The sequence below is a fragment of the Benincasa hispida genome, chromosome 11 (assembly GCF_027475165.1).
Source record: "Benincasa hispida cultivar pf3 chromosome 11, pf3_genome.v1.1, whole genome shotgun sequence".
NCBI classification, from domain to species: Eukaryota; Viridiplantae; Streptophyta; class Magnoliopsida; order Cucurbitales; family Cucurbitaceae; genus Benincasa; species Benincasa hispida.
Genome location: NC_143488.1, coordinates 5,349,334 through 5,371,652, shown reverse-complemented (window position 1 = coordinate 5,371,652; position 22,319 = coordinate 5,349,334). Strand labels below are relative to the sequence as shown.

General features: G+C 35.0%; 1 protein-coding gene across 1 annotated transcript; it reads right to left on the bottom strand.

The window, feature by feature from the left end:
• Window positions 1-297: 297 nt before the first annotated feature.
• Window positions 298-6,076, bottom strand: LOC120089822 (NADH dehydrogenase ubiquinone 1 beta subcomplex subunit). The gene is made up of 4 exons (XM_039047223.2): window positions 5,788-6,076; window positions 5,605-5,691; window positions 5,427-5,522; window positions 298-589 (listed from the first exon to the last, which is right to left on the bottom strand). The coding sequence occupies exons 1-4, from the start codon at window positions 5,923-5,925 to the stop codon at window positions 527-529; spliced, it is 384 nt and encodes a 127-aa protein (XP_038903151.1). The 5' UTR covers window positions 5,926-6,076; the 3' UTR covers window positions 298-526.
• Between the last annotated feature and the right edge of the window lie 16,243 nt (window positions 6,077-22,319).

Below are 22,319 nucleotides of genomic sequence, written 5' to 3'. Positions count from 1 at the left end.
TCTTTTTTTAGTTCAACAAGAGTTGAAAAAATCAAACCTCTAAGTTGAAGGTGTGCCTAATTAAAAGAAGGATAACTTATTGGGAAGTAGTGTTCAGGTTGTCATTTCGTTTCTAACGTTCCAACAGAGGTCAAACTATATTCAAATTACTAATATAGATGATCAATAAAGATGATCTAGATAAATAAAAATCACAAATAAAAGGAGAAACGAGAAATATAAACATTGTTAAACAGTATAGTTCATTAAGAGTGACTGAATTTCATAGAACTCCCCATCTCATCTCAAAATGATAACTTATTTAAACATTCATTATTTAGCATTGATGGCCAAAAAAGTCTTCAGAACCTGATTATAAGGATCAAAATAAAGTGATTTACACGATGCCAAAGAGAGATTTCAGCACAGGCAACAAAATCCATTATTTTGATGCATAGCAAATTCCAAAGGCAAACAATTCAATAAGGATTTTTGTGTCTGAAAAGAAACATTACCAAAATGGTCATTCCAAGTAAGGTCTATCTATCTAAGCTTCTGGTTCTCCACCAAGCTCCACTCTTAGGTTGTCATAAGGATACACCTTTGGCGCCTGATTAAAAGAAGGATGAAGTTTATTTATTAATCACCTTGAAAATGGTAAATTCATCCAAAACATAAATTAAGGCACAAAGAGTTGAAAGATAAATAATAATACGAGGATCCCTCGAGATGGAGAACGAAAAGAGAAGTCTTTTAATCCATCAAGGAAAAGGATCCAGGGACAAATACAAGCTGTTTTGGTGAAATCATAGATCGGAAAACTTGTTGTCTTCAAGAAGTGTTGAACCATAAACTGTGTTTTTTATTCAGTTTCATTTTTCTCAAGGCACTGCATAGTCTTGTCACAGGGCACACGGTCAATAGACTGGTTTCTATGCAAATATCAAGGAAGTAAATGTACCAAATGGAAACCACATTAAAGTATACAAAGCCAGGCTATACAAACCACCAAACAAGAATATAAAAAAGGTTTCATCCTTTGAACCTTCAATCTTTTCCCTGTCGGACCTATATTTGGATGAAACACTTGCCCATATATCCTTTATATATATATAAAGTTCAACACAATCTCATGGTCGAGGGTATATACCTTGACCGGTTGAGTTACACTCTTATTTTTTCTTTTTATTTTTTGAGAAACAAGCATTAAATTATCATCAGACTAGTTGAGTTACACTCAAGTTGGCAAACAAGCCTACATATCCTAAAGTTCTTTGGTTTTTCTCTTATGGGATGATATATGAAATTATCTAGAGATTTTATCATCTTATGCTGGGACCTTGGTTGTTTGTTCTATGCAAAGATGAGTAAGAATTTGAACCATATATTCTATGGACGCTCCTTCAATAGGATATCCTAAATTGGGAGAGTTTTTTTTTAAATGTTCTTGATCAGTCTCGCCCTCTCATGAGATTGTCTTATCATGCCAGTGGAAGTACTTCTTATCCCCCATTTTTGGTAATCCTATGAAAAAATTAGCTGGAAAAAGACAAAATTGCTTAGTCTTCTTCTAGGGGATGACTGGATAGGCTGCAACCCTCTTAAATTTACCTCTGAAAGATTTGACAGTGTAGCAAAATCAAAGCAGTTCACCATGAGTCGCTGGTCACAAGACACCTACCAGTTGAAATTGCAGCTTAGGAGGATTCTATCTGATATTGAGATGGAATGGATTAGACTCCAAAACCTGATTAGCCACAATCAACCTAGCATCCAGCAGGATTCTAGATGATTATACTCCACAGAAGAAGCTGCTTAATGGTGATGGTGGGTTGTCACCCCCTACATCAATGAGAGAAAGTCCACTCCTCATCAATTACTAATCAATGTGATTTGGAAGGCCGAGGTTCCTAAGAAGATGAAAACTTTCCTTTGAACTGAAAATGAAGAGCCAAGGATCCAAGGAAGCTCCCAAATCTGCCGGTTTTCTTTAGTGTTGATGGATCATGTGCAAAAGTAATTTATAGAGTCATCATCACGTATTTTTGCAGTGACCCTTTCGTGGCTCCTAGTTGGTTGAAGTCAAGGCTCTTTCATTCTTTTGGCTTAGACTAGTGTTCCCAAAAGGTTGAACCACCCTTTCCCAGCTTTTGGAAGGCTCTCCTTTTAAGGGGCTGGCTCTTGGTTTGTGGTCCAATGCCATGACAGCCAGTATTTGGAGAATGGTTCAAGAGAAACCAAAGAGCTTTCAAAGGGATTCTCAAACAAATTAAACCAACTCAACTATAAAATCTAAATAAACAGACTAGTTTTTTATTCTATATCTTATAAAACAGACCCAACCAACATATATTGCTCAAGCACATTAAATCGACTCAATTTGATGGTCCTTATGTCATCTTTGACCTTTAGCTTGCATCTTTCAACCTTCTAGGTGGTTTCAAGGGACACCAATGCAAAAACAGAAGGGAATCACCAACGCCAATGCAAGGACAGAAGGGAATCACCTTCGACAAGTTTGAGGCTTATTTTGCTTCTGTATTATCTAAAAGTGAGTTGATAACCATGAAAAAAATAAAAAAGAAAGAACAAGAGCATTGTTGACCCCAAGTTGAATTAGAGAGATAAGTGCGTTAAATGAGCTTGGTAGGCAAAAGTGAGTGGCTCTGGTTAACCTTTGTGAGACATTGAGACTGGGGGAGGGCCTTGACGACCAACCTCAAGTATGGAGGGTTGATGGCTTCCCTATGTCACGATGCAGTTATGGGAGACAAGGCTGGTGGCTGAAGTTTACAACTTAGAATTTCCCAGAGGCCAGGTCGTTGCTATAGATATTCCCCTCCATTCAAAATTTGGTGAAAGGGTTAGCTTCACTATGTGGAGGATTAGTCTTATCGCAACCAAGGAGATCTATGGCAAGGAAACTTTCAATAAAGATGCCTCCTTTCTTGACAGATTTTCTTTTCTCATGCCTTCATGGTTAGAAAAAAGGAAGGTTGGTAGTGGGTTTGATTTTAGTTTTGAATTTTCCCAACAACCAAAGATGTCAATATCAGCTAAAAATGGTTGAAGTTTCCTTTTGGCATGATAGATGGCTTCAAGGAGCTCCTTTGGCAGAAAATTCTCCTTGACTCTACTCTACATCTGACCAAAAGTATGCTTCCATTAAATACAGTTAGAAACCCTCTGCTTGTTTTTCGAACTTATGCCTTAGGTGCAACTTGAAAGATGCAGAAATTCTGAACTGGGCTAATATCAGCCACTTGCTGTCTTCTGATCATTTAACAGAATCTGAAGATATGCGGGTTTGGAATTTGGGGGAAAAAATGGTTCCTTTCTTATCAAATCCTTGCTGCTGGATTGGCATTCAATGTTTTAAGGGGATCTCTTCTTGTATGGCTATCAGGAGTGACATTTACCCCAAAAGTATCAGAACTTTCCTTTGGGAGCTCTCTCACCATGCCATAAATACTCATGAAAAACTACAATGGAGGTTACCGTACATTGTTCTTTTACTTTTAAGAGAATGAATTTCATAATGAATGAAATGAAAACGGAGTTAATAGAGTCCCATTGCCAATAGGTTGATCACAAGAAAGTTTTTCAATTTAAAAGAAGAGAGGAAAGACTATAATTGGTAAAAAGGCATTTACATTTAGCATGAAAAAAGTATCAAATCCATAAAATTACCGAAGGTCAAAGGTTGAGTGCTTAGCATTGAAAGTTCGCCCATTTCTCTCCAACAAAAGAGTCCAAAAGAAAATTATGTAGATCGCAACCTAAAGACTTTTCCTACATGAATTTTGCTCGGCATAACCATGTTCCAACCAAAAGCTAGGAACATAAAATGTCCAATACCTATTGGCCAAAAAGCAAGTACCAAAAAGATGACAATTGAAATTGAGTTTCCACATTCGAAAAACACGTAGCAAACCAAGTGGGGGAAAGTGAGAAGTATGGCATTCTTCTTTGAAGTTTATTTGCAATATTAATAGATACCCTTTATGAAATGAGGTAGCCATATTTGGTTCTCTTCCCAACTTGGTAAATCCTTTGCAGAAAAAAATGCTGATATCACAGAGACATTTATTTTCCACTTGTTCTTTTGCAACAAGGATTTGGATTGACATGTTATCCTCCTTCAACTGGCCCATGGCTCTTCCAGTGGACCCAAAAGCTCTTCTTTCTTATACTCTCGTGGGTCATCCTTTTAAGAAAGAAAATGAGCTTCTATGGTTATCTCGTTCAGGCCTTCTTTTGGTCTACTTGGTTTGAGAGAAATCAAAGGCTTGTGGATAAGGATTGTGATTATTATAGATTCCTGGATAATGTCATCTACCTATCTATCTCTATCTCTTGGTGTAAATTACTCATGTTTTTCCATTCTTGTAGCTTTGCTTCTCTTTTCCCAAAATGGGGATGTTTCTTGTAGCTCCTTTGAGTTGGAGTTGTTTTCACCTCTTTGTTGTAATTTCATAAAGCCCAAAAAAGTTCGGTTTCTATCCAATCATATTAACCACACGACAGTGAGGGAATAGACTAGGCCAGCTATAAACATGCCATGCCCAAAGGGTAGATTCAAGATGAGTTTCTCCAACATCCAACTAAGATCACTTTTCAATGTTAAGAATGAAAATAAAATATTTAAACATACTGGAACCTATGAAGCTTAAGCTTTTGGTAGATCTAGTGATCATGTAACATGATATCAAAACAAAAGGTCAATTAGTAATGTATTTTCTCTCCAAGTAATATTAATAGTAACTTGTTAGGTCTTGTTGGGTCTTTTACACGAGTGAATGAGCGTGTTAAGACTATGAATAATATATTAATAATACTTCTAGTCCCTCCTACTTACCTTTTCTTTCCATTATCCTTCCTACTCTCCTGAAACCTCATTGCTTGGACAGAGAAGGGAGAACAACACTCCACATCAAAAAAGCTGTGAACTCAGTAAGGGTGCCTAAGATCAGTCCAGGGTCTAAAATTCAAAGAATTGTGTGACAAAACAAACTCTTTGATCTTCTACTGTGGTCAGTAAAATTCCATATTAGTAGGCTAGGTATGGTAGACAGTTACCCTCAATGGAAAATCTCCAGAGCCAATAGTATAAAATTAATCAAAAAACTGTTATGTTTTGCATCATATTATAAGTTAGTCATCTCAAGAAACATTTATCTAGCTCCGCCCATGTTTCCACCTCTAAATCAAAGAAATCAAATGCTATATACAAAGGATAACTAACACAATTCGATTCCACGAGAAAAGAGAATTCACTCTGAACGATTCCCTGAACCGAGCATCATCATATTTCATAAAATGCACGGTAATAAACAAGAGATTTATCCTTCAACAGTCACGCAACTATGCAGGTGGGGATATCAAATAACCCAACAGAGAACGTAGTACAAAAGATCTGCAAAAGATGTCCAGTTCAGTAAACTTACAAATGGTATCTTAGACGCTTTATCGTTCCATACAGCCAAAAATCCCAGAGATGCAAAAAATCCCAATCCCCCACATAACCAAGCCAAGGCTTCGTACTGAATAAGAAAAAATAACAAGATAAATAGACAAATTGGAGAAGAAATGAAAATACAAAATCTTCAAAGAGAACCATCATACCTTCCCAACCGTATCTGCAATGCGATCGATACAGGGCTCGGGAAAAGGAGTTCCATTATCCCAAACCAGTTCGTCATTCACAGGTAGCTAAAAAGGGGGAAACAATCATAAATCCTACAGAATCTGTGTGAAAGAGACACTGATTTCGCAACGAATTTAAGGGTAGAAGGTTGAAATGCTTACGGGTTTGTCCGGAACGATGTGTTTGCCGACAGGAAGGCCCATGCCGGAGCGAAGTCGAAGTGATGAAGCGATTGAGCGACCAACAACGCCATTTCCTCCAAGGATCCTTGAACTCAAATTGCTCAGCCTGCCTGCCATTTTCGGTGGTTTTCCTCTTCAAAATTCTTCAAAATTCCTAAATCGTCGTCTGTTCCTCTTTTGAGTTCTTGTTCTTCACAAGAATCAGAGCAATGGGGCAAAATAATAATTAGAATTAAAAAAATAAATAAATAAATAAATAAATAACTCTTCAAATTAGGGCAGTTTTAAACTATTTATACAAAAAAGTATATTTAATCTTTTTTTAAGAGAAGTTGATAGATGCTATAGAAGTCCTTTGGTGTCTATCCGTGATAGAAATTAATAAAAGTCTATTCATATCTATAAGGGATAGAAATGGATAGAAGTCTACCATCATAAACACCTATAGAATTTTATCAATCTATTAATGTTTTTTTTCTTTTTGTTATTTTTTAAATAATTTGATTTTTTTTTTTTTATCTATAAAAATTTCCTTTAGAACTATCCTCAAAACATTTAAAATATTGTTTTTACTCTTTTAAATTCTGAAATTTGCTTCAAAAATATCCATAAATTTTAAAATAGTTCCAAAAAAAAATTATAAAAGAGTATGTTTATGTGATAATGTATACAATATTTATTTTTTATGAACATTATTGCATATTCATGAATACACACGAGGCTAAATCTATATTTACGACGGTTGTGTTATGTCATACAAATAACAAGATCAATGAAATATTTTTAAAAAAAAAATAGCAACAAAATGTAACCCTAATTTGAATATAGTATTATAATAAGTATTTTAACTCATTTAAAAAGTGTAAAATGCTTATTTATTAATCTAGATATCGTTCGATGAGATTTTCAAAGAAATTTAATTCGTGAAATTTTTTTATTGATTTCGGTATAGCATAGTGGATACAATCTCTAATATTTGATCATTTGATGCTTTCTCTCGAAAAGTAAATTTTAATCCATAAACTTATTGATCTTCTTAGATAATCAGCCTTTGAGCTTAATGATCTTCTTGGATGATCGGCCTTTGGATTTGATGATCTTTTTGGAGGATCGATTTGTGGACTTGTTGATCTTGTAGATTAGTTTGGAATTACCTCTAGCTTATGTATCGACTTTGACCAGCTTCTGCCTTGTTAATCGTCTTGGATCGGTTTTTGGAGCTTCAATCTTCTAGTCTTTAAGCTTGAGAGCTAGAGAGCTTCGATATTAAGAATTTGAGAGCTTTCAAGCTTCAGTCTTTAGACCTTGAGAGGAGTTAAATTCTTCAGATCTTCAGGGCTTTCACAATCTTTGAAACTTCAGATCTTCAAAGAGCTTTGGTCTTCAAAGCTTTAAGGAAGTTGTGTTCTTCTAATCTTTAAAGCTTCAACCTTGGATCTTCAGAGCTTTGGAATTTCAGTCTTCAGAACTTCAATCTTTCGTTCTTCGAACATGCTGACGTCAAAGTTTTTGCCGCCTGCTGTTGAAGTCGTTGCCACCAAACAGACTGCCGCTATCAAGCATGCCTTTTCACCACCGAGCAAATTTCACTTCAAATCAGATCTGTACATCTCATATCTATACCGTTGAGACAGTAAATTTATTTTTTATTTATTTGTTATTCATTATGAGCTAAAAAATGGAACAACTAGAGTTGCATTCTATTTTTGTCTCTTTTAATAAGTTGTTTGATATATACACAAAGGAATGGTAACTAATAATGACAAATCATATTATTTTGTCTTCTATTTTTTGGCTAGGAGGGACATCAAAATTAACCCCAAACAAAATGATATGAAAACCCTAGAATTTGAAAATTAAGAACCCAAATGTTGAAACCCTAATATCAAATTTTAAAATCCCTAATCAATGACAAAAGTCCCAAAGGGAAGAATTAGATTTGGATTACCTTTTGATCAAAGACTAAGAGATAAGGAGAACTAGTTCCTTACTCCAAGTTCGAACACTCCAAAAGCAACATGATCAGACTTACTTGAATATTCTTGGCATGCAACCCTGAATCAAGAATTGCAAAATTGACAATGAAACTTTGTCATCTACCAGAGAATTTTCATTCAAAGAAAACCCTAAAAAACTCAAAACTTCCAAAAACTATGTATTGTCTTTTTCTCCCCTCCTTTAAACCTATCCTACTTAACTAAAGGGACTTAAAAAGTCCATTCTACCCCTAACTAAAAAAAAAACTAAAAACCCAAACAAAACATATATGGGTCCAATAATGAAAATACCAAAAAATTAAGGTATATTTTTCAAATTAAAATAAATTAACAAAGTTCAATTGATTTCATCTTTAGCATCAACTGAAACCAATTATAAAGCTTCTGATTAGATGTTGTTGCTTGAATCCCCCAATTGAGTTCACGTCCGCTTGAATGTGAGAATTCCACGCTAACTGTAGCTTCTTGGCCCTTAAGCCTGTGATTCGTCCCAGAGGTAACACAAAGGTATCATGGTTCATATCATCTGTTCCCCTTTTTGAAGGATTCGTCCTCGAATCAAGTTCATTATCTGCATTAAAAGGAGTTAAGTCAGAAACATTAAAAATAGAACTCACACCATATTTACCTTCAAGATCAATCTGGTAGGCATTGTCATTGACTTTTTTATCACTCGAAAAGGTCCATCTCTCTTCGGGTTTATTTTAGAATCTCGTTGATGTAGAAATATTTCCTTCTAAAGGTGGACCCAAACCCAATCTCCCTCCTTAAATATCATAGGCTTTCGATTTTGATTAACCATCTCCGTTACCTTGCCATTTTTCTTTTCAATCCTTTCTTTAACCTCTTTATGTAGCTCTCAAATGGCAGTGGCCTTCTTGAAGGATCTCTTACCGAAGAGTTTCATGAGCGCGCTCCGATCTCACAGTGACCGAAATACAACAATATACATTCAACTATACAGTTATGCAAACAAAAAGTAATTATCAGCATGCTATGAACAACAAAATAACAAGGGAATGAGTTGTCATACCAGTTGAAGACAGTCTTCAAACTTTGGAACTCAACGCAGCGGAAACCTCCACCCAATCGTCAACGTAGCAGCACGCACAACCGCAAACTCATGATCGTAACGAGGACGACACCACCAGAAAAGAGCCCCAAGTATTCTCGGTGTGAGAACCCAAAGCGTGATCTTTGATAAATTTGGTAGAGGAAGGAGGAAGCACAGATCATGTAGGTGATAAGCAAGTGGGAAGGAAAAGGCGCTATCGCATAACACGATGCTTATCGTTTAGGAGAAGTTACACGATTGTGTAGGTTTTACTGAACGATTGTTTAGGAAATGGTATACGATCATTTAGTAAAATTGGCACACTATACGATCGTTTAGAGAAGCTATCCGATCGTGTAAGAACAAGTGTGCGATTGTTTAGGCGCGAGGTGGACGATCGTTTAGGCGGAGAAGGACTATCGTATAGGCTCTCGATTTTCTTAAGCGATCGTTTTTCTTTTCACCACCACGCTCTCGCTCTCTTCTATATCTTTTTGGACGACAATTCAAAATGAAAAATTTTCATTTTTATTTCATCGGTTACAACAATCGACTCATTCTCACTAACCCACATCCAAACGTGATTTTTGGGTTAATTATCATATAATTAACCAACTAAAATATTAATAAATATAATCATATTATATTTTTATCCTATAGTTTGATATCACATATCTACTATAGTATTTTCTTCTCTACTTGATATAAATCATATATATATCTATTTTCCTCCAAAATAATATATCTCATATATTTAGCCAATTATATCATATATAATTAAATAGTCCAGTTATATCATATATAATCGAACTTCCTCTTGTGAATTTGAACATTTCAAATTAACACAAACACTGGTTCTCGACTTTATTCAAGTTATCCAGGGGACCTAATGGACCTGTGGATCGAAGCTCTAACAGTCCGTGAATAGCTGACTAAACTCTTTAGCCACGAGATCCACCATCCGTTAATTGTCAGACATTCCACTAAAGACCAACAGCTGAACTTTTCTTACCACAGATATATTTTTGTGTCCATCGGATATAACCAATCATGAGTATGATGATCCTTCACAGATGCTTGTAAGTACAGTTGGGCCAAATTATCGTTTTGCCCCTGTAGTTACATCTCACTCCTTAAATACTACTGATTCCTCTAATGAACAATACAACATAGTCCAACTATGTGTGAACACCTCTCGAGCCAAGAGAAGATGTATGGCACCACATCGTTCAAGTCTTGGAATCAGCACTTAAGGAAGCTATCTATCTACTTACCCTTGCCTCGGGGAAGGAGTGAATTTCATCTTGTGTAACTGAGTTCTCAACTCCCAAATCAGACGAATCCCCAAAATGGTAGGTTTGAATCGGCGAACTAACCACTCGCACCCATACAAATCAAAATACCGTCCTTAATGGCAGGAGTTCCAAACTCACTCAGGATTGAGGTCATTTACCTATGGTCATCCTAGTGAAGTGAAGTCTCTGCCATGAACGGTGTTATATAACGAGATGTTAACACTTCGTGGTCAGGTCTTATACAAACTCTTTGTATAGGACGCCCCCGCTCGTATGTCCCCAACATGAATGATCAGGATCAGACCATCTGTGACAAGTCACAACACTTGTGACCATTCCACAAAGCAGGCTGCGTCCGTAGCGTTACCAGGATAAGGTTTCCCTCTTATATCCATATACTACTGACCATTTTGGTTATCACTCAAGACATGATCCACTTGTATGTCACCACATACATGCTTGAGTCACATACACATAACCAAGGATTTTATGTTTATTGGTTTGTGGTAAAGCAAATAAAACAAGCAACTGAGCAAAATACAAGATGTGAAGAAAATATCATATATTATACAACACACGTGTTCGAACAAACTGTTTACAAACTATAGGACATGAAACTTTAGGGCATCAACCCCAACACTTCTCATCAGCTTGAAAATTCACAACCTCGTTAGAAGGTAAAGGCACAAATCAATAGGTGATAAAGGGTTAAATCCGTACACAATCTCAAACGGTGTACATTTAATGACACTATGAACAACCCTGTTATATGCAAATTCAATAAATGGTAGAAAATCCTCCAAAATTTTGATGTTTCTATCTATTATAGCTCTAAGCATAGTCACCATTGTCCTATTGACTACCTCAGTTTTTCCATCAGTCTAAGGATGACAAGAGTGGAGTAAACTAACTTAGTACCAAGCGTTCCTCAAAGTACTTTCCAAAAATGACTTAAAAAATTTATATATTTATCACTAATAATACTTCTAGGAATGCGATGCAATTTAACCACATCCTTAAAAAATAAGTCAACCACATGTTTAGCATCATTAGTTTGATTACATGCAATGAAATGAGCCATTTTGCTAAACCTGTCAACTACCACAAAAATGCTATCCTTCCCTCTCTTAGATCGAGGTAAACCCAACACAAAGTCCATTGAAATATCTAACCACGTTCCACTAAAGATTGGTAACGACAAATATAGTCCATGTGGTTTCGACTTAGACTTAGCTTGCCTACATACAATACATCTCTCACACTTCTTATGTACATCATGTCTCATTCTAGGCCAATAAAAATGTTCATTCAACATGTCATATGACTTAGTAACCCCAAAATGTCCCATTAAACCTCCCTCATAATGCTTCTTTAACTAATAGCTCACGAATAGAACAAGTGGGAATGCAAAGTTTATTCTTCCTAAACAGAAACCTATCAAACATCATATAATCAGGCACAACACATCTTTGTTTGAGATTCTAAAAAATAGGTGCAAAATAAGTGTCTTGTAAATGCAATGTCTTAATATGTTCAAAACCAAGCAATCTAGTGTGAAGGGCGTTTAGCAAGACATACCTCCTAGATAGCGCTTCAACAACTACCTTTTCCTTACATTTCTTATACCGTATCACATAAGGAAAAGTTTCAATGAAACTCCAACCATTTTGCATGTCTCCAATTCAGCTTTTGTTGGCCTTTCAAGTATTGTAAGCTTTGGTAGTCAATATGGATAACAAACTAGGGCCACAAGTAATGTTGCCAAATTTGTAGTGCTCTCACTAAGGCATAAAGCTCCTTGTTATATGTGGGATATTTTAAGGCATCTCCATTCAGCTTCTCACTAAAGTACATCAATGGTCTATGATCCTGCATTAACACAACTCCAATTCTCGTTCCACTGGCATCACACTTGATTTCAAATGTTAGCTCAAAATTAGGTAAGGCAAGTAAAGGCACATTACATAACTTATCTTTCAAATCATTGAAAGCACGTTCTTGTGCTTGTCCCCACTCAAACTTTACATTTTTCTTTATAAGTTTATTAAATGGTGCAACTATGAAACTAAAATCTCTAATGAACCTTCTATAGAACCCAACTAACCCATGAAAACTTCTAATCTCACTAACATTCTTAGGTGTGGGCCACTCCCTAATTTTTTTAACCTTCTCAAAATCAACTTCCACTCCATATTTAGAAACTACAAAACCTAGGAAGTTCACCTTTCCCATGCAAAAACAACAATTTTTTAGATTAGCATAAAGCTTTTCCTTTCTAAGTGCAACTAGAATACACTAACATGCATAACATGATCCTCTAATGTCTTAGAATATATGAGGATGTCATCAAAATAAACCACTACAAACTCTCCTAAAAATTCATGCAATACATGGTTCATAAGTCTCATAAAAGTACTAGGTGCATTAGTTAAGCCAAAAGGCATAACTAGCCATTCATATAAACCATGCTTCGTTTTGAAAGCGGTTTTCCATTTATCTCTAACATTCATCCTGATTTGATGGTATCCAGATTTTATGTTTATATTTGTAAATAGGCTACAACCATACAATTCATCTAGCATATCATTCATCCTAGGGATAGGATGCTTATGCTTAATTGTAGTTTTATTAATAGCCCTATAATCTACACACATTCTCTAAGTTCCATCTTTCTTAGGTACTAGTAAGACAGGAATGTTACAAGGACTTAAACTTTCACATACATACTCATGAGCAAGAAACTCATCAACTTGCTTCTGAATCTCTTTGGTCTCTTGTGGATTAAGCAAGGAATACAAGGATGAAGTTAAAAATTTATTAGGTAAAAAGATCAAAATATTTCGATCTGATCGAGGTAGAGAGTATATAGATATGGGATTCCAAAACTATTTGATAGAATATGGAATCACATTCTAACTCTCAATACTAGGTATACCTCAATAGAATGGTATATCTGAAAGGATAAACAGAAGCCTGTTAAAACTGTTTCGGTTAATGATGAGTTATGCGTTTCTACCTAACTCGTTCTGGGGTTATGTAGTGGAGACTACTACCTATCTATTGAACCGAGCTCCATCAAAGAGTATTTCTGAAACACCTTTTGAACTATGGAGAGGTCGTAAAAGTAGTTTACAACATCTTTGAATTTAGGGGTATCTAACCCATGTGCGAGTGACTAACCCAAGAAACTAAAACCACGTTCAAAGTTGTGCCATTTTTTAAGTTACACAAAAGAAACAATAGCTGGTCTCTTTTATTATCCAAAAGAGAATAAAGTATTTGTATCTTACTTTCCTAGAGGAAGACCACATTAAGGAGAATAAACCAAGAAGTAAAATTATATTAAATGATCTTTTCAATGAATCTACGGGATCTTCAACAAGGGTTGCTGAATAACCAAGCATTTCAACAAATGTTGTTAATGTTGCTTCTTCTAGTCACAGACATCCTCCTCAAAAGTTGAGGGAGTCTCGATATAGTGGGAGGGTTATAACCCAACCTGCTCATTATTTGGGTTTAACAAAAACTCAAGTTCTCATACCGGATGATGACGTCGAGGATCCATTGACCTATAAGTAGGAAATGGTTGATACAGACAAAGATGAATGGATTAAATCCATGAACTAGGAAATAAAGTCTATGTACTTCAATTCCATCTGGTCACTTGTAGATCAACCTGAAGGGGTAAAACCCATAGATTGCAAATGGATCTACAAGAGAAAGAGAGGTGTAGATGGTAAGGTGCAGATTTTTAAGGTTAGATTGGTGGTAAAGGGTTATACCCAGGTCGAGAGAGTAGACTATGAAGAAACTTTCTCACATGTTGCCATATTTAAATCTATCCGGATTTTCTTGTCCATCGCCACATATTATGACTATCAAATATGGCAGATGGACTGTCAAGACTGCCTTTTGAATGGTGATCTTGATGAGACCAACCTAAATCAACCAGAAGGATCCATCGAACAAGGTTAAGAGTAAAAAGTTTGCAAGCTTAATCGATCCAGGGTTGAAATAAGCATCTCGATTTTGGAATATAAGGTTTAACACTACGGTCAAATTTTATGGCTTTGATCAGAATGTTGATGAACCTTGTGTTTGCAAGAAGATCATCAACAATTCAGTAGCTTTCTTAGTGTTGTATGTGGATGATATTCTACTGATGTAGTTTTTCTGACTGACATTAAGAAATGACTAGTTTCTCAATTCCAAATGAAAGATTTGGGTTGTTCTAAGGATTCAAATCATTAGGGATCGTAAAGGAAAAACACTAGCCTTGTCTCAAGCATCGTATATTGACAAAATTCTTGTCAAGTATTTGATGCAAAATTTCAAGAACGGTTTATTACATTTCGGGCATGAAATTATTTTGTCTAAGGAACAATGTCTTAAGACATCTTAAGAAGTTAAGGAAATGAGACAGATTCCCTATGCATCTGTAGTAGGTAGCCTAATGTATGCCATATTGTGTACTAAGCCAGAATATTTTCTATGTAGTGGGAATAGCCAGTAGATATTAATCCAATCTAAGACTTGATCACTGGACAATGGTTAAAACTATTCTGAAGTATCTTACGAGAACGAGAAACTATATGCTTGTGTATGGTGTTAAGGATTTGATCCTTACGGGATATACTAACTTTGATTTTCAGTTTGATAAGGATTCTAGGAAATCCATGATCAGTGTTCAGTTTTAATGGAAGGGCTATAGTATGGCGTAGCACTAAGCAAGGTTATATTGCTAACTCTACCATGGAGGCAGAGTATGTAGCTGCTTGTGAAGCTACTAAAGAAGTTGTAGGGTTTAAAAAGTTTTTGACAGATTTGGAAGTTGTTCCAAAAATGTCAATGTCCATCACCCTATATTGTGATAATAGTGGTGTTGTGGCAAACTTTAAGGAGCCTCGTAGCCACAAACATGGAAAACATATCGAGCGCAAGTATCATCTCATCAAGGAGATAGTGCAATTGGGAGATGTGACGTTATAAAGATTGCTTCAAAACACAACATTGTTGATCCTTTTACAAAGGCTATCAAGGCTAAGATTTTTTAGGGTCATCTAAAGAGTCTAGGTCTACGGGATATGTGTCATCTTGTCTAGGACAAGTGTGAGATTTTGGGGTATAGAAAATGCCCTAGTTTATTGTATTGTATTTTATATTGTATATTGTACTCCCTACTCGCTTTAGGACAAGTGGAAGATTGTTGGATTTAATTCCTAAATCTCATTCACCTTGTAGTTTGTAATCTTGTAAATACAAATTATTTATTTAATAAAATAAGAGTATTTTATTTAGCCTTTAGATAACACTAAATCAATCCAATAAACTAAGATCCAAGGTTATTTAATGAAACTTAAACAGTATAAGATAGACATACAACTGGATCGTGTTCAAGTAATGACCTAGAAGGTCTGCAGTATATGGTTAAGATTGGGTGCTTTATCCTAGTGACACTGTGGATACAGTCACTCTGTAATAGTTACATGAGTTGTAAGTGTTACAAACAATATGATCTATATTGTTCATGTGAAGACATGTGAGTGAGGCATCATATATAAAGAGTTTATATAAGAATGGACCACGAAATAATTAGTTTCTCAAAATACCATCGTTGATTGAGGACACTAACTTTTCACTAGGATGACCATAGGTAACTTGAATTAATCTTGAGTAAGTTGCGAACTCCTGTCATTAAGGGAAAATCTTTGATTTGTATAGGTGAGAATGGCATTTTCTCCGACTTAAAATACCAACCGTTTTGGGATTTTATCCGAGTAGGGAGCTGGGAACACAACTATGCAAGATGCAAATCACTATTTCCTATAGAAAGGGAAAGTAGATAAATTTCTCCCTTAATAACTGATTTCGGTTCTTGAACAATGAGGCATTGCCCTCTCATTGGCTCGATATGGGTTAGTTTATAGTTGGACTATAAATTGTTCGTTCATTGGAGGAATCAATGACATTTAAGGAGTTAGATGTAACTACAAGAGTAAAACGGTAATTTTGACCCAACTGTAGTTACGAGCAATTTGTGAAGGGTCAACTTACTATTCATTAGTTTGGTTATATCCAATGGACACAGAAATATATCTACAGTGCGAAGAGTGCAACTGTTAATTTTTAGTAGAGTGACTAACAGTTAATGAATGTTGATTAATCTAATTAAAGAGTTTAGTTGGTTAATTTCGAATTATTAGAGCTTCTAATACGTAGGTCCAATAGGTCCCTTGTTAGCTCACTAAGGATAGAAACAAGGATTAATCGTTTTTTCAAATAATTTGAATTGTTCAAATTATTTATGGGAATTTGAGTATTATATTAATATAATATAATATATGATGTATATTGATGCATTATTATATATAGTTAATTATAAATATGACTTATAATTAAAACTATATAATATGTGAGAGAGAAATATTTGAAGGTGATTCAAATATTTTAAATGGATTTTATACTATAGATTAATATTTAATATGAATCTAATTCACATTAAACTTATAGGTTAAAAGAGGAGGTTGCATTATAATGTGATTTTAAATTCATATAACATGGTTACTAATAGTTAGATTAACCATAACGTGGGAAGGGAATTAACGTAACTCCCTCTCCTTCTCATGCCTCTTCATCTTTGTGTGAAACACAGAGAAAGGCCAAACTTTCTGATTTTTTTGTTTGTTTTTCTCTCACGCTCTCTCAAAAATTTCCCTCTACCAAAATTTAAGAAGCCCACACCTTCATCCTTATGTCCAGAGAATAACAAGGACTCCATATTGGTGGTGTTCTCATTGGGTAGAAAAATTTCTGGATTTTTAACAAAAGGTTTGATTGTGACCTTAGAAGGGAAATTTCGTGAAGTTGGAATTTCTGCAAAGGTATTAATTCTTTCATCTTTGTTTTTCTAATTGAAAAAATCTTTAGTGTTAGTAAATTAAGTCTCTGTAAAATCAATTTTGATTTTCTCAATCCCAATTCAAAGATAAAATGATAATTCGCTTCCGCATTGGGATTCAGTCCCTTGTTTTGCATGTCCTCTCTTCTCCAAATTACAAGTTCAATTGTTGGTGTCACATGAGGGTCAAGTGTGTTTCTCTTGTCCCAAATTTTACATTAACCATTTGGCGCCATTTGTGGGGAACGAGAGTGATCTACCAATGCAAAATTAAGAAAATCAAGATTGTGATGGCTTAGTTCCCACAATCAAGTTAAAGAAGAGATTTTGAAGGCAGAAATCATGGGTGAATTAGATCCTCATGATCAAAATCAAAGGAAACCATAGGCAAATTAGATCCCTATGACCAAGATCAGAAGAAGTCATGGGTGAATCAAATCCTCATGTCTCTAGTGCAAGAAGAAGAAATTAAAATAGAGAAAATAGCAAAAAACATAATAGGGAAAAGAACAAAAATGAAAATCCTAATTCCCTTATATTTCCCCTCTTTTCTCTTTCACACGTACAACAGCCCAAGATCTCTTATTCTTTGGCAAAGTTTCTAGTTCTGAGCGACAACGGAAGGATGAAGGTCCTTGAGCGGAAGTGGGGGTCGGGCCCAAATCCTAAAAATTTACAGAATAAAAGTTTTATAGTAGAAGCACAAAATCATGCATTTAATAAAAAAATTACAACATGCCCGAAAATACAGAAAAATAAAAATGGGTTTGAAACCCTTACCTTTGAAAATCGTTCTTCAATGGAAAATCCCTTGAACTCCAATTGAGCACCACCGTTAAGGAGAGCCTTTGAAAACCATTCTTCAATGGAAAATACCTCGAACTCCAATTGAGCACCACCATTAAGGAGAGCTTGATATTCAGGGTGAGAATTTAGGAGGATATGGGCTCTGACTATTTTGGTAGAGAGATTTTTTTAGAGAGAAGATAGGAGGAAAAAGGGAATTATAGAACTCTTCTGTATTCTCTGTGTCAAAATTTTTTCAATTAATCCCAAGGAGGAAGAAGAAACCAAAATCAAAGCTCCCACTAATGTGATGGAGAGAAAGAGGGGGAAGGGAGTTACTCCCTCCCATAATTATTTTAAAATAAATCAAATAAATTTATCTATTTATTTTGATAAAAATTAATATATATTTATATAATAACTATCTTATTATATAATATATATTAAACTATATGTTATATCAAATACTACATATAACTTATAGTTTTTATATTGTATCAAATACAATATAATCTATAGTTTCAATTCTCTCTCACCAATGACTTTTAATATAAATCACATTTACATTAAATTTAATTATATTAATCCAATTCATATAATTAATATTTGAATCATATTCAAATATTTATTTCCTCTCAAATATATTTTATATTATAATGTATCAAATACATTATAGTAATTATAACATTTATAATTAAAATTAAATTATCATATATAATTAATTCCCTCAATTAATTTGAACAATTCAAATTAATCCAAAAATTGATTCTCATTTATTTTCGTTGAGCTACTGAGGGGACCTCATGGACCTGTAGCTTGAAGCTCCAACGGTACGTGAATAATTAATTAAACTTTTTAATTAAATTATTCATTATCTGTTAACTGTCAAGCACTCCACTAAAGACCGACAGTTGCACTCTTCGCACTAAAGATATATATATATGTTCATTGGATATAACCAATCAACAATACGATGACCCTTCACAAATTGCTCATAAGTACAGCTGGGCCAAAAATATCGTTTTTCTTTTGTAGTTACATCTAACTCCTTACGTATCACTGACTCCACTAATGAGCAATAAATCATAGTCCAACTATGACTAAACCCCTCTTGGACCAGGAGAGGGTGTGACGCCACATTATTCAAGCCTTGGAATTAGCCTTTAAGGGAGGAATTTATTTACTTACCCGACGTTGGGAAAGGAGTGAATTTTTTCTTGTGTAGTTGTGTTCCCAGCTCCCCTCAGAAGAATCCCAAAATGGTAGGCTTGTTGAGTCGGCGATCTAGCCATTCTCACCCATGCAAATCAAATGACCGCCTCATAGGCAAGAGTTCACAACTCACTCAGGATTCAGGTCATGTGACCTATGGTCATCCTAGTGAAATGTAAGTCTCTATTATGAACAGTGTTATATAATGAGATTAAATATTTCGTAGTCCGGTCTTATACAAACTCCTTGTATAGAATATCCCCGCTCACATGTCTCCACATGAATGATTATGATCAGATCATTTATAACACTTTACAACAATTATAACATTTACAAAGTGAGTCATACTCGTAGTGTCACCAAGAAAAGGTATCCAGCCTTATTCATCTACTACAGACCATTTAGGTTATCACTTAAACATGACTCACCCGTATATCATACATGTTTAAGCTACAAGCTAACCTTGGGTCTTAGTTTATTGGTGTGTGATTAATGCAACACAATTGAAATAAAACATCATATATTTTATTAAATAAATAAGATGTTTATACATTATAATTAAAAATTATAGGACCCTACGAGATTTAGAGACAGCTGCGATAGACGAGCGGCAACATCATCGAAGCAACAATAGCAGCAGCGATTGCGAGTGATTTTGAATGGCATTGGTAAGTTGTGGCAACGAAAACAAGCGACGATAGTGGAGATGGGCGGTGACAGCAGTGATGAGCGGTGGCGGCAGTGACGAACGATGGTGAGGCAATTGCAAGCTGGTTCGAATGGTGACGGCGACATGAGTTTGAATGGTGATTACAGATGATTTCAAATGGTAGTGGCGACAGAGACGAGCGACGAAAAAGGTGATTGCAAGTGACTTCGAACGACGGTAGAGGCTTCGGAAGATGGCAATGGAGAGAGAAGTGTGCAACATTTTTAAACAATGATTAGCAAGCGACAATTTCTCCAGCATCGTTTCTAGCAGAGGATCCAGATGATGACCGCAAGCAGCTCTAAACAACGACGACAATGTAATTTTTGTAGAAAGTACAATGGTTTTCATTATTCAGTTTTGCATATTTTTCATTGCATGAACCAATGTAAACTTGTGGGTATTTTTGCCTCGATTTGTTCAACTACTTTGAATTTGGGCACCACAAATCTCCATCAAACTCCTCATGGTAGCCAAAACAAACACCAATTTCTTCCATCAAGATGAAAACTGATTATCTTTTAGGATTCAAGAAACACACAAATTAGAAAATCTCAACAAGACAATGGCGCCATAACCTATTTAATGGTGATGATTATTCTCAAAATGTTTAGTAGAAGAAGCTTCAAAGTTTCAAAAAGAACACAGTTGGAGTCAAATCTTAAAGATTTAGATTCCAAGATATAAGCGATTGGGAGATCTCAAGATAATGGAATTAGCACTATTTGGTGATAATGGAATATTTTCAAGAACCCAAGTGAAGAAGCACAAGAGGTTGAGTAAATATAATTAAAAGTGAGATTTTGAAGCCTCGGCCAAATTGGATATCTCTACAAGATTGCAAAATACAAGATAAGTTTTAAATTAATACCACTCTAAATATATCTCAAGCTTTTGGTTCATTAAAGAACACAAAGAATTTGCAATAAGAATATCTATATGAAGGATTCTGGAAGCTATGTAGCTATTTATAATTATTTGAATGTGGGATTTTATGAAACTAGCTGAAGAACTTCAAAAGGAGGCTTAATTATTCATAGGAAGATAAATTGACATGAAAAACCTAATTGAGACTCAAATAATTTGCTAAATAAGATATTTGGTAAAAAACTGCGGATTAACCACTCTGCAGCCGATTAACCAAATCCAAAATCCAAAATCTAGGACAATCTCAGGTTGGATAAGACAAGTATGTCACGCAAAATATAACAGGTTAGCTCCGTTTAAATGCAGAAGGATGAAAACTAGGGAACTTATCAAATACAATGACGGTTTAATCAACATTCCCGATTAGAGTTGTCACAAGAAGAGGAAAATGATCCCTGGTTGATGAAAAGCCAAGTTCATATGTCTATATTCCTCGAGAAAAGGATGAGCATGACACAAATTTTGCACTTAACACTACTTAGTTGTGGTGTGCGCACCTGAAACCTGATTAAGACTTTAGAAAAAGCTTGGTTAGATATTCCCAGCATGGCCAGAGATATGAGAATGATCTTGAAGGTGCCTAATGTAATATAGCTATATCAACAAAAATGACTGGTATGCTATATAATAAGGAATATGGTTACACCGATGTGAAAGGCCAGTATGTCATATAATAAAGAAAACGGGACAACCAAAAAAGCAATGAAAGTTAGAGCAATACTCCTAAGTTCGCATAAACGCACACGATTAGTAAGTAGTCGGTCCTCAAAACCAAACTTAGTAGTGAGGAGTGGATATTAGCCTAACGAAATAAAGCTAATAATCAAGATAATATAAGATAAATTAAGATAATATGAGATTTGATCATAGCTTGCTAGGGATTAGGAAACTCATATCCTAACCATAGTAGGATTAAGGTAAAATCCTAGATCAAATCCCCTATAAATAAACCTATCATCGCTCCATATGAGGTAACTTAAACTTCTGACTTCTTCTATATTCTACAATTCTCTTACTAACTTAAACATCAGAGCCCTTTTTCTTTATTTTGTAGGTCCTCTCTTTCCCGAATTACAAATTCAACTGCTGGTGTCATGTGAAGGTAGTGTTTCCTCTTATCCCAAATTTTACAACAACAAGGGCAAAATAGACGTTATTAAACTATGTAAGAGCAAAAGGGAAATGTAAAAGCTCCTTCCTAACTCATTTTCTATACCGTGTAGATAATTGAAGAAACCCTCCAACTGAACTTTCATAAGCTTTTTTATGTGGTTTTCATGGGGGAGTTCAAGAATTTTCTTTTTCAAAAACAAATTCTCATTTGAATAAGGAAATTAAACATTTAAATGAAGATTTTTCAACCTAATTCATTTTATTTAATTAGGATTAAAAAAATCACGAAATGGAAATAATTTTATGTGGGAACCAATATCCCCACGAAAGTAAATGGAAGAATTAAATGAAAGCAGGACAAGGAATAAAATTTGTGTTAATACATGAATGATCCACATGATTTACCGCTAAAATGTATGTTAAATAAATTTCGATGGCACCAATTTTATACTTGGAATATATATTAAATGAAATATTAATATACACAAATGATATACCAAATTTAAAACTAAATATGTCT

Excerpts from the sequence above, each read along its gene's own strand:
- LOC120089822 (XM_039047223.2), bottom strand. The coding sequence starts at position 5,925 with ATGGCAGGCAGGCTGAGCAATTTGAGTTCAAGGATCCTTGGAGGAAAT. Across the intron at positions 5,523-5,604 it reads TTGCAGATACGGTTGGGAAG|TACGAAGCCTTGGCTTGGTT; the intron begins GTATGATGGTTC and ends TTTCTTATTCAG. Across the intron at positions 590-5,426 it reads AAGCGTCTAAGATACCATTT|GCGCCAAAGGTGTATCCTTA; the intron begins GTAAGTTTACTG and ends TCTTTTAATCAG.